This window comes from Symphodus melops, assembly GCF_947650265.1.
Source record: "Symphodus melops genome assembly, chromosome: 4".
Classification (NCBI taxonomy): Eukaryota; Metazoa; Chordata; class Actinopteri; order Labriformes; family Labridae; genus Symphodus; species Symphodus melops.
Window position 1 is genome coordinate 25426217 of NC_136694.1, and position 13736 is coordinate 25439952.

A 13736-nucleotide genomic window follows, 5' to 3' on the forward strand; every position below is an offset into this window, starting at 1 on the left:
CCCACTACCACATACACTGTGTTTGTGAAGGTTTGAACCACATCCGGTGGCCTCAGTGAGTTCAGGTTCTCTGTGTAGCTTAAAGTAGGTCAGAGGGCTTTTCGTTCAGAGGAGTTAGTCGAGGCTGTGATAAAGTGAAGAAGTCCCAGTCTTTGGTCCATTCTGTCATAGTCTCAATTTTTCTCAACTCATGTGATCCTCCTCCGCCTTTAGACATAGTCTGCCTAAATAAAAGTTTTCAGTCATAGTTGGCCCGCCTTGATTCCAGAGCTTAAAAGCTGTAAACAGGTCAGAAATCTTTAGATTGACGTCCACTTATACCTTCTCTTTTGTTCTTAAATTTATAAAAAAAATATTTTTGTACTTACATTTTGACACTTTATTCTATCCTGTGCACATCACTTTCTTTAGAAAGTTGCTAAGGAGAGCAATTTGTCCATTTCAACTTTAATATAAATGTCCACATAACAAAGCAAACTGTTAGCCTGATGTAGGTCTAGAATCTGAATGATGCCAGTGTGCAGGAGTTTACCTCCAAGTTTGTTTTTTTACGAAAGACACTTTAGTAATTGTGTGTTTTGGACGTCATTCAGACGTTTCTCTCCGCTTGTAAACGTTACACCTCTGTGTGAAATGTGCTATATAGACTAAGCTGCTTGCCTTGCCCTGGATGGCAGCCATTTCAAGTTGATGAATGTACACGGAGTGCGTATGTGTTCATAAACCTCACAGACCACAAAATTTGCATTTACCGTTTCAGTGTACCTCCTATCAGGAAGTCCCTCTCTGAGTGTGACTCATCATAGATGGGGAACAACAACGAAAAAAAGGACAGCCAAGCAATTCAGTAAAAGCACACAAAAACACGTTTGTTTTTTATTAAGGTTAAGAGTATGACATAAACTATATTATTCTTATTGGCACACCAACAAAATTTACATCAAAATAATTCACACAAAAAGGCAAACTATCTCACTGTTACAGTTCACACATGCTCTCCAGCAGAGCTCAACACGTCGTGTTACTCGTGACCTTTATTTAGGGATTCAAAGAGCGGCAGTTTATCATCAGACATTTTCTTCCCCTTTGGGTTCAAACCGGGCCTACACTTCCTGTATTGTGCTTTAAAAAAAAAAAAAAATACTCGAGAGTGGTGGCTGCGGACTGAGCACAGGCGATATGTACATATTAAGATCAGCAGGAAAATGAAGCTGGAGGCTTATTGTTGTGAATAAATATACAGTAGGCACATAATGGAAATTCACTCTGCAAAGGTTGACTAGTCCTCCAAACATTAAAGCACACAAGGTGAGGCCAATAACTGACGTCAGAAGATACTGATAAATAATGTTAAGAGCAGGCGCATAACAAAGGTATCTGTATTTACAGCGTTGTTCCTCAATCACAACATTTCTGTGTCAAAGACGGCTTCACGTTCTGAGTCGTGTTGGAGTTGGAGTGCAAGAACAGTGAACAGAAAGATGTTTTTGTAACGGAGGAATGTAACAGAGTTGTGTCGAAAGCAGAGCGAATGTTTTGAAAAAGATCAGAAGGTTAACGTTTCGGGGCTGGTGGAGTGGAGGAGGAGAAAAAAAAACGATCCAGCGTATCGTGTTGAATTTGGCCCGTGGACGGATGAAAACTTTTTTCTTTTTAAGGAAATTCTTCCACCAGCTCAGTCTGGACTGTGAGAAATGAAAGTGAACGTGACTTTGGCGTGTCCCTTCTCTTGCAGACGGGGGGTTGATTTTGAAGGGATGTAGGAGGGTGTGGTGGGCTTACTGGCTTTGGGGGACACTATTCAGCTATATAACCTCCCTGTTGTTCCTGATGGCACAACACAGAAACATGCTGAGGAACATGCCAACGATCTGAAAGCAGACACCATTTAAAAACATGTTAGAGTTGAGTCAGACCAGCATCACATGCTCAACAGAATGACCGTGATTTAAATGTTAACTTATGTCGATTCTCACCATAACTCCCGCGACACCAATCCCAATGTATCCGATGATGTGCAGCTTTTCATTGAAGAAGTCGGTTATAGCAGTGAGGCAGTCCTGAAACACAGCAGGTAAGCTTTCATTAGACATTCAAGGATTCACGACACCCTGCTGTGAAATATTTCATATGAAAAATCATTAAATATTCTGGACCGATTCAACTCTGAACTGCAGCAAATCTTTGAATCTTAACATAGCACCACACTGCCACCATGTGGGCATGATGTGTAATAGCAGGCACACGTTTCGCCTGTGTCGTTACCTTTGTGTCCTCTGGGTTAGAGTCTGCACACAGTGCGGTAGATGTTTCTGACATGGATCCTCCGCAGCAGTTCAGCTGTCATGAAAAAAAAAAAAAGAGCGAGAACAAAACGATGATATGATGACAGCACATTTGAAATCATGAACAAACTGAACTGAGTTGTTCTTACAGTTTTGTGGTAAAGGAGAGCTATCGCGGTGCCATTGGCGTTGGAGACGTCAGAGATGGAGCTGCTGTAAAACTTTTGGACTTCCTCAACAATCTGTATGCGAAGAAAAGGTGTCAAACAAATCTGCCATTTCGAAGATCTCTCTCGTAGATTAAGAGGGAATGTTTAAATATGATTAGAAAATGAATCACTTCAGAGTTGTACCTGTTCCTTGTTGATGAATCCAAACACGCCAGCTGCGATTTCTGCTCCAAAGATGATCAGGAGGCAGGCGAAGAACTAGGCAAGAGAAAACATGTACGAATGTTATAGTCTCCTTGTTTGGGGGATAGGAAGCTAAGAGGTTATAGTCACTTCTTGCTCAACCTTTAAATTGAGTCTGAAAGTGTCTGTGTGACTGCAGGGAAACAGCAAGTGACCAAGCAATTAATTTTGTGAACAATTTCCTGATCATTCTTCCCGGTAACATGTTTATAATGTTTGACCTCCTACATGGAAAGTGTCCTTGAAGGAGACAAAAGCTCAACATTAATCAAAGTAAACATAAAGACGTCACAGAGAGTGCACCAATCAAACTCTTTTTGTCTTCACAATTCGTACCAAATAGAAAAAAGCTTTCGAAGGAATCTAATAAAACACAAAACCGAGACGACTGAATGATGTCGTCTGCAGCACATGGAGGTACCCACCGATGAGAGAAGACACTGAGACTCTCGTACGGCTCCGAAACAGCCGAAGAACCCGACGATCATCATCAGCCCTCCGGCCCCGAGGAGGATGTACACCGCTGAGTGGAGAAAAGATGAACACTTTACACTGTGTCCCACTGTAGAAGTGAAACAGCGACTGAGCTATACACCAGTCCAGTAATGTTCATTATTAAATGTTATTTAATGTTATTTGTTGCATTATTAATGGCCTATATGGACCATTAAGACAAGAATCAAGTCATGGAGCTGTCACATGACTGTAGTTCTCAGCTCCTCCTGAGGGTGGCAGCATGATCCCACTCCTTGTGTTTTCTTCTCATGTCCTTCGTTCTGAAAAAGGTTCTTGTTGTTGTTGTGTTTGACTGCATGCAGAAAAGTGTAGGTGGAAACTCCTCGACTGGCCCGAAACTCAGTTCACTCCCACAATTCACTCTGATTCCCAGCGTCCTCCTTTCACTGCAGATATTTGTGAATTTTAAAGCTTTGAGTCGAGATGAGAGACGTCTGAGCACAAAGAGAATCTCTGACACAAACTATTGGCACTTTTTCTTGGTTGTTCTGAAATAGCTCTCCGTTGTCTCTTTGCCTCCGCTCAGTCTATGAATGAACGATGAAAGAACAAATGAGTTCAGGTGCCTGCATACAGCCAAACATAAACTGAAGGACAATATCTACCATCACCTGCCATCTGGTAAGAGATACAGAAATATCTACTGCGGCAGTCGCAGAGTACAGAGCAGCTTCTCAGTGTCTTACACTCAACCTCCGTACTTTGACATAAAAATAGCTTTTCTTACGTAATTTAAAGAAACCTCGCCTGATTGTCTTGTGCAACACTTCTCTGTTGTATCTGTCAGAGGAAAATTGTACAAACGTTGTCCTCGTGTGGTTGTCAGTGGTCTATTCATCTAGTCTCAAGCTGGATACTTGTTTCCTGGAGCTGCACAAACCCACCCATCTCCACATGTCCAACATAGATTTATCTTGCAATACTTTATGATTTAGTCTTATATTTTATTTATTTATAAACCATAAGAGTTTGTTCACGTGTTATGCAAACGATAGCAAACATCATGACTAAATGTCAACGCATCATTTCAACCAAAAAAAGTTTTTATTTTTTTTATTTTAAACTTCTGACCTTTTAAATAAAGAAATCAGTTAAAGCATAAATGCAGAGATTCCAAAAGTGTGGATCAGCCCCCCCCCCGCCCCACACACACAGAAGTGTCTTAACTCTGAGCTCTTCTTGCTATTTTTTGCACAAACTGATCGTTCAGCCAATCTGACAGACTCCATGTTCCTGCAGGGTCAAACTGTATAACACGCGCCATCTGTCTGCTGAGAACAAATTTCATTTTCAGGAGCTTGCTTAATTGCTGCAGAACAAGACTACATCCTCCCCCCGTCCCATCATCTGCTTACGTCCCTACGAGCTTCGATGTCATCACCTTCCCTGCTGTCTGCTCCCCTCCCTCACTACTACAAAGCCCCTTACACTGTAACCCAACACTGCAGATCTCCCCCAGGTCCATGCTAAGGGTCTAATCAGTGACAGAGACAGCAACCAGTAGAGCAACTTAATTAATCCACATGGGGGGGGAGGGGGGGGTGCAAGCTGTTGTTTTCCTGCTGCTGAGCAGAAGCGGAGGTAAAAGAAGGAGCTGCTGGAAGCGAAGGATGCCGTGCGTCAAAGCCGTGTCTTGGTTTGAAACGGAAAATGTAACAGGCCAACAAAAAGCTACGAGCGTATATACAAAGTGTCGACACAGAGCTACACTTGTCGAGTGATGTTTTCCTTCTCTTATTCAGGGACTTTACTGTTTCACTAAAGCATCTCCTGGTAGTTAAAGTGTTGACATCAAGCAGACATCTAGCTGCATACTAGACTTGCTCCACGTGCAGGACGGCAGCGGAGAAAATCTCACTAAAAGTTCTCTCTTTATCGAGCTTATCTTTGTACATAAAACTGTTTACAAGGAACAAAGGTGACAGGATGGAAAGTAATGAATCTGTAGGGAGTGCTGACGCTCTCTCTCTGTGCTCGGTCCCCGTGCTGCTTGCCGTGCATGTAGGCAGCTCCATCGTTCTGCTCAGGGGGCTTGAGTTCATGCTTGTTTTGTTGCTAAGGCTCCTCTGTGAGACCATCATCGATCCTCTGCAGTAGCTCTCACACATTGAGAAGAAGTGAGGCTGTTGCGTTCGGTCATCTGCTGCAGGCTGTTGTTGCCTAACAACAAGAACTGCTGCAGGGCCGGGCGACTCTCACGCGTCAGAAGTTCTGATAGCTTTTTTTTTTTTTTTCTTGTAAAATATCATCAGTTCAATTAAGATGAAGATTTATCTGCCAAATACATTTCAATAAAGTATCATCTAAAGGGTTTTTCATCAAAATAATTCCCTTCCTTCCTCTCTTCCTTAAAAGCGTTTCAAATGTCCGATGACTCATCCTGCACTCAGAATTTTTTTTTTTTACGACTGAACAAAAACCTTTGTCTAAGTTAATGATCCAACCTAATTCATCCCATCATTGTGTCCCGCCTTCTATTTTGGGATTCATTCTATCCCGTTTCAGATGGAAATACATCACGACACGGCAGTTAGACACGCTTTAAATATCGTTTCATACGGATTTAATGATGTTTAAAGACAGATATCTGTCTATATAATCTCCCTCTTCAAAGGTATCCTTTAGATCAGTGGTGCTCAGCTGGTGGGTCGGGGCCCAGAGGCGGGTCGTGGAGTCATTTTTAGCGGGTCGCGAAAGTTTGCCTTTTGTGTCAAAAGTCTATGAAGCGCTATTTAAACACGTTTGATTTGTTCATTTTGTTCTTGCTTCAATGACGAGAGTTCAGAAATCCGGGCCACAATCTTTCACAGGGGAGTTGCTGGTGGCTCCCAAGGCTTGAAGAGTTGAGAACCACTGCTTTGGATGATAATTAACGAGGAGCTAGAGGCACATTATTTGATGCTGAATCAGCAGGAACATTCAATGCGTACAGAGAGGTTTTTAATTTCCTGTTTCAGTCGGAACTTCACATGAGCTCGATGATATTTGCATCTCAAATGAACTGAACTGATGAAGGTTATCTCACCTGCAGCTCTTTGCATAAACACACAGCTGTGAGAACATTCAGTATGTTTCAGCTCCCTGACACTTCAGATCATAAGAGAAGTCTGTCTTTATGACTGAGCTGTAGAGACTGAGCTGCTGAAAGGAAATACAGACATTTGTTTTTTACTAAAACATAATATATATATATTTTTAAACATGCGCACATGTTACGCTGCTTGCACTTGTATTGTTGCAGAGATCTCTGTCTTAGCGGATCCTTCATGCTACAATGGTCTGCGTCGGTATCATTGCTGCTGCTTTCACCTGCCCCACCCAACCTTGCTGTCGGGGGGGGGGGGGGGGGGGGGGGGGGGGGGGGAGTCAGTTCCATGGAAGCTCAGTAGAGAGCTGATGAAGTGAAGTCACCATTTTAGGTCATGGTCTAACCAGAGCAACAAGAATAGGCTTCATTCTCATCATCTCCTCCTACGCAGGGCGAGAGACAGAGAGGGAGAGAGAGAGAGAAAGACAGAGAGAAAGAGAGAGAGAGAGGGCCTATTGTATGGAGTCCTGCTCCAAACTGAGGCCTGTTTGTCTTTCCTACTATTCACTTTAATCACCTGCTGTGTGTTAAATTCAGATCTCTGCAAGAGGACAACAAGTTCCCCACAAGTTAAAAAGCCGACAGACTGCTTCCTGTGGGAAACAGATCCATCTGTGGGACGTCACAGAACGCTCGGAAAGCATTCAAAAGATTCAATATTGCAGCTGTATTTGGAAAATCTGTGAAATGGTGGAGGGAACGGCTCACTCAATAATCAAAGCTGTGTCGATGTTGTTCTACTGCTTCTCAGAGAACCAAGCAGCTGAACGACATCTGTGTTATGTATCTTCATTCTTTTATTATTGGGAGACCAGGTCTAAATAATATCATACAAGTACACTTTGTGTTGTCACTGTGGGAACTATCACAGCTTCTCTTCACAAGTCCAGATAAATGTCTGGATGACGGTTAGTTTTACCTTCATTGCTCTGTTAGATTTTTTTTGTCCTCTCACAATAAGTCGTTTGTTTATTTATTGTTGCAGTGATGTACTGCACAGTCTTTTCTCTTTTTTCTTTTATACAGCTCAATGTTTTATTGTTCTACTCTGAATCAACACAGATTTTTTTCACAATTCTCTTGTTTCAGTGTAACATTTAATTCACTCAAATTTGAGCAGCTCATTGTTTTCGTTCGAAGATTATCGATACTGTTTTAGTTCAGTTTTATTTGAGGATGATTTGATGCTTCATCACACATTGATTTAAGAACTTAAATCTGCTTCCATTTCTAATTAGTGAGACTGGTGAGAGAATCGACTCACTGCACTCAGGTGTGTGAGTGACTGATTGGCCTGGATTCAGCCCAGGTGTGTGAGTGACTGATGGGCCTGGATTCAGCCCAGGTGTGTGAGTGACTGATGGGCCTGGATTCAGCCCAGGTGTGGGGAGCTTACATATACTCGGGGTCTCACATGCTCGGTGTTGGCTCATTATCTCACCTTCAGAGGTAGTGAGAGCTGCTCCCTTTGTTTCCGCTGGTCTCGAACAGAAACAAAGCCTTTGTGTGTGTTTGCACTCTCTGGCTGTCTCTCAGAGTGTAATTTGGGGTTATGTGTAGTTTGGTTTCTGATCCTTTTTGCATGAATTATTAAGTCGTCCCTGGCAGCCTTTGCTTTTAGGTATTTTTTTTGGTCTTTGGGAAAATGTACGTTCAAATCAGCTGCTCGGCAGCAGTGCTTTAGTTCCTTGTCAGTGATTTATTTAGTTTAGTTTTTTTCTCCTCTAATCCATCTCTTGGTTATCATTCTGGAATAACTTTAAAACACTGGTGCACCCGTTTCCCACTCCCCTCTTACCTGACACCATGATCCAAAAACATGTCGCCTCAGATCATGTCACAAGTACCTGAATCATGAAATATATATCATGTTTCCAAATACCAAAACTTTCTCAAACTAAAGAAAGAGAACAAGACCTTTTAGAGTTAATTGAGAACGGAGAGTTTCATGTTCGTCACTCACGGTTGTGGTTCTCTCTCTCACATTGATTGATCCATTAGTAGTTAAAGGAAAAATCACATTGATTTTTGTGAACGTAATTTACACAACCCATAAACCAAAGTGTTTCCATCAACAGCGCCTTTCACTAATGTCCTCCGCACTTCCTCTCAGCACGCAGCGCTGTTCGTCACGTGGCTCACCACTTTCAGGATAAGAAATGGGCCTGTAATAGGTGGAGGATGAAAGGGATGGGTAACGCCACTTTGCGGAGGAAGTAGTTATGAAAGCTCACAGTGCTTTCAGAGTCGTATGAAGCGTTAAGCGTTCATTACTGCTCGCTAACACCTGCTGCCTCGGAGAGCTGCTGCGGTTAAACTGCTGCTTGGGAATCCCCCCGGGAAGTTAACAAAGGTTTGTTAAACGCTTATCGCAGTGAGTGCACCATAAAACTGATGTCATCATCAAGCAGGAAAAATGCTGCTGCACTGTGAGCTTAAGCTGCTTTGCTTTAAGACGGGACTTTTTGAAAGCTAGTGACACAAAAATTTAAAAAAAATCACAAAGATTGTGATCGATATTGTTGAGATCAGGAATATTAAACTATTACTCGTTGACTTTACAACATCTGGACCACATACACGTCTCAAACTTCAACATTCAGAACAACTTGAAACACTGAAAAGAAAATAAGTGAACATAATCAGTGTTTAAAAATAATTAACTTTTAGAGGGTGAAAATGAAAAATGTGCTCTTGTAGCCAAAATTTAGCACAAGAGATAAAACCTTTTGGACAAAAGGAGCAGAGAACGCCGTGCAGCAGAGTAATCGTTAGAATTTGATTGTCTTGTTTTTATGATGGTGGAAAGTTGAAATCGTGTTCAGAATTGAAAATGGATTCATCGCCCATGCACTGGTTAGTTTTCTGATGGACTGACGTTCATGCTGATGCGATGAGGACTACAGCCTCTACACAATATAACTGCGAGGCTATCAGGTGCGACAACACTACTTACAGGATAAGAGGATGAGATCATTAAGAAATAAATGCTCCTGCTTTATTCAACCTGTACGTTTCTTACAGGAGCTTCACTTCTGGTCCGGAGCTGTTTATTAAGCTGCTGTATTTAGAGATAGTGACATTACTTCAACAGAACAAATCAGTCAGACGTATTTATCACAAGTAAATACATTGAGATGCAATTTAAATTTCATTAAAAACAAGGTAAATTAATACTGAGTATTATTGAAAGTTGTAGAAATCGTGACGTACCGATGAAGAAGGTGTCCGGGGCTCCATCACCTGTCAGGAGCTCCGCCGTCTCGGGATCAAACCTGAGCCAAAGTCCCACAGCCAGAACCAGCAGGCCTGACAGCTGAGTGGGGAGAAACCAAACCATTGATATTCACATCATAGTCACTTTTTTTTATAGAGAAGAACAATGGTGAAGAAGAAATCACTTCAGCAATGACGCCCATTATGATGGTTTACTTTTTCTCTGGTTCTTGTGATTAGGATTCTGCAGGTGATGCTCGTCTTTGTCCGAACAGTAAAGAGCCTCTTGTCGCTCGCTGTCTGTTTTGTCATCTGTTAGTTCTCACCAAACTTCTGCCAGAAATGTTAATGCCGGTTTCAGACTCGCTTCGACTTTTAAAACTGAGTGTTGGATCCCAAACTGAAGCCAAAAGAAGAGGACCGATTTCTTCTCCGTATAAGACACGTTAGTGTAAGTTAAAAAAGGATATCCGTCGTTTGTCACAACACTGAGGTGACATCAGTGCTCCCATGGCGAGCTTTACCAGAAATAAACTGATCGATGGAGATAGTCGATGGAAAGCAGGAGTCACCCTGAGAGAGGGAACCCTTCTGACCTTGGCTTTATTTGGTCTCAAGTACAATTTTTGTCTTTACAATAACAGGAGGATCATGAGATGGCAAATATGTGTAATGTGTTTTTTTATGCTTTTATCTGTTATTGCATCTGATTATGAACTTATAGATGAAAAAAAAAACCTTAACTGAAGAACTTTTTTGAAGAAAACGTGAAAAATGGGTGAAATATCCTGACAAACTATCGGTTTAGTGAAGAGTGATTTCCTTCCTGAGAACATTTGATACAGTTTAAAATAAAATAAAAAAAATAAAAATGCTAAAGGAACAGCTAGAATATCATAGCTTAACGTCAGCATCCCATCTCCCATGGTGCATTTCAGCCTCAGGCGGTGCCAGCCTCACAGAGCCGGGTGATGTAAGTCACAGTGTTATTGGCTCCGCACCCCAAAATGACAGCGGCCGTTCGGTCATTACGCCTCTTTTGGCTGCGACCACAACAGCTCTGCTTTCCCTTTCCCTTCAAAACTCTGAACAAAGAGGCCGCTGTCACTTTGGTGACACAAGAGATCGTCTTACGGAGCACAGAAGAGCCAACGGCGCCGTCAAAGTACATGCTCACTGTATCATTACGCTGTAAAACACGAGGATCAATTCATGACAAGAACAGCAGTCTATTATAGACATTCTCAAACATGACAAAGCTGCAGCGAGTCTGTGATGTGGTTGTGAGGCGTTAGTTTGTTCCAGATGAGAGCATTTTAGTTTTTCTTTTTTTCAGACAAAACACCACATTCACACATCACCATAACAGTGACGCGCAGTTATTATTACTCAAAGATTGAGAACTTATTTTGATGTGATACACTTATGAAAGTATTTAAAGGTTGCAGCCTTTGCATGTACTGGTTCCATCTACAGAACGAGAATGAATAGACTTTAATCCACGGCCGATTATAAAATGAGCCACAGCTCCAAACAATGGCTGAATTAACACAGGGGAGCAATTCATACAATAGATATGCAGACTGTGCAATCTAAAGCTGGAGCAGAAATAAATGACTTTCACTCTTATGTGCTTCTCAACCAAAGGAGCTGGAAGCCCGAAAAATAATATCTGATCTGCAGGGGCGTGAGATAATTAAATGAACGGGAGGATAGCTTCGTGCCTTAAGAAAGGACGAGAACGTTTACTTTTAAACTGATAAGGCTGCAACCTGTTACAAGGGACTACATGCAGTTCATGGTTCCTAACATTTATTTTGAAAAAAAAAAAAAAAAAGTTTTCCATAAACCGTTGAGATTTAAAAAAAAGATGTGACAAAGTCTGATCATGAAATCAGAAGTGCATCCATAAAGGTGAGTCACACAGGTGAATCTGAGCAGATCTAATGCTGCGAAAAGACACAACACAAACCTCATCCTCATATCCATGATATGCCCAAAACAGATAAACCTATTTTAAGACACACACACACACACACACACACACCTACACACACACACACACACACACACACTGTACACACTGAGAGACCTGCAGCCTCACAGCCCAACAATAACCATGAGTGTTAATGTGTGGGTGGTTTACAGGCTGTAGTTTGATTTATACATCAATTATTAACATGGTTTTTATAGATAGAGCACTCTTTATGGGCAGTAATTAGCTATTAGGGCTTCATAATGGATTAAAATGAAAATATATAAGATTTACAGTCGCTGGTCTTTGGCATCAACTAATGGGCATCCTCGTGATTAAATCCTGGACAAAGTGCATGGGGTTTGGTTTGGGATGTCAGATGCACTCTTGAGAGTTTGCAGGAGCAGGTGTAGAGAGACAGACTCAACAAAACTCAAGTGCACAATGAAAGTAGCTTATTAAAAGCATATTTAACAAGATGATGTGACAGACTGGGAGCCTGCAGTGTACAGGACATGTAAACAACACAACTAGGCGGAGCACTGTCAGCTTTTTGTCATGCAAACAGAGCTTGGCATGGTTTAAATGACTGCATGAATCAAACCCAGATGCAAATAACACAGGGGGATGTGGATGCAAAGAATGATCATGATGAATTTGAAAGAGCAGATTTATAATTAGCCTATTGCTTCTGCATCGGACTCACCCAGAAGATGAAGTTGAAAACGAACAGCAGATATTTCACGCATTTCATGCCTCCCTGCACTTTACTCATGATGCCTCCCGATCCGTCACGAATTCCGACTAGAAGGCTTTTTGATTTATTTTGCTAATTCGCCCTTTCTTCGCGCCTTCCAGCTGGACATCAACCATGCAATGATGCTGTCCTGCAACGCTACATTCAAACATGCGCACAAGCTGCAAGAGACGGCAGCCTGCACGCGGCTATAGCCCCGCCCACTAAGTGTGTGAGTCCTACGTGTGTGTGCGTGTGCGTGTCTGAGGTATAAAGGTACACCGGGGACGATTTGGGACCCCTGAGGAAGACTCCCACAGATCCCCTAACAGCATAAGGCGTACACTCAGTGCTTAATATCACATTTTTGGTTCTGGTTCTGGTGATAAAGAAGAAAAAATGTAGGTAAAGGAAATAACTCTCCCAGAAAAAGATCAATTAAACATATTGTCCTTCATTTATACACGAAACAAGAATTGATTATATAACTAGCGATGTGGGAAGGTGATGAGAAACAGAAGTGCTATCTGTCTGCTGTCGCTTTTTTTCTTTTTTGTTTTGAGCAGATAAAATGAATTCAAACTGTTCAGTATGCAGAGGATGTCCACCACACACACACACACACACACACACACACACACACACATACACACACACACGGTCTTTGGGATCCTGCACTGAAGAAATACATTCAAAAGACTTCAGCCTGATTAAACCACCATTCACTTTCATCACTTGTAGCACCATGATTTTCCTCAAAGTAAGTTCATGGACTCAGTGGTAGTGCTCCTGCAGCTGTCCACTGATATATCAGCGTTTGTTATGGAAATAAGAGAACATGTGTTCAGTGTGCACCTGAAACACAGTGACCTGAGATAAGATGGCTTAGTGGCACAGTTTAAGGAAGTTGTAGATTTTAGAAAGGTGAGACATGACTTTCACCATGATCTCCAAGAGGCTCCAGGGTCTGTATGTAGTAATTATTTTAAACCTTAAAGAAATACTTCGGTCCAACCTAACATTTTTTCGCATCCACCCTGTCTCGATGACAACAGTCTGTTAACAATGGCCGCTGTATGACAGACACTGTATTTCGTTTAATCGTGAGAATGTTTAACCACCGCAGGGTGAAGAAGCCGTTGATGTCAACAGCGCCTTTCTGAAAAGTTAAAAGCCTTTTAACTTGAGCGCTTGGAGCGCCTGCAAAAGAAAAAAAAGGCTAGTTGCTGCGCTTTTCTCTCGGGGTTCCCGTCTGCTGCTGCAAAAGCTCTCTACTCCATTGGAAACAAATAAAAGGATGCTCATGCCCAGAAAAAAAAAACATGTTAGGCAGACACAGGACCTTATAGGTTACCAATGTTTAGTTTCAGAGCGTTTTCACACTGTTGGGAAACGCTTTGTAGAGAGAAAATTGCCTACTCTTTCGGAGCCCCAAAATTATTCTTTAAATCGGAAATGTTTGCAGGAACTATCATTTCCTTCAAGTGGCCACTTGAGACTTCTACCT

At 41.9% G+C, this 13736-nt stretch overlaps 1 protein-coding gene across 1 annotated transcript; it reads right to left on the minus strand.

The window, feature by feature from the left end:
- Positions 1-848: 848 nt before the first annotated feature.
- tspan2a (tetraspanin 2a) lies at positions 849-12414 on the minus strand. Its single transcript, XM_079341760.1, has 8 exons — positions 12200-12414; positions 9516-9618; positions 3124-3221; positions 2639-2713; positions 2435-2527; positions 2266-2340; positions 1977-2060; positions 849-1871 (listed from the first exon to the last, which is right to left on the minus strand). The coding sequence occupies exons 1-8, from the start codon at positions 12266-12268 to the stop codon at positions 1806-1808; spliced, it is 663 nt and encodes a 220-aa protein (XP_079197886.1). The 5' UTR covers positions 12269-12414; the 3' UTR covers positions 849-1805.
- Positions 12415-13736: the final 1322 nt, after the last annotated feature.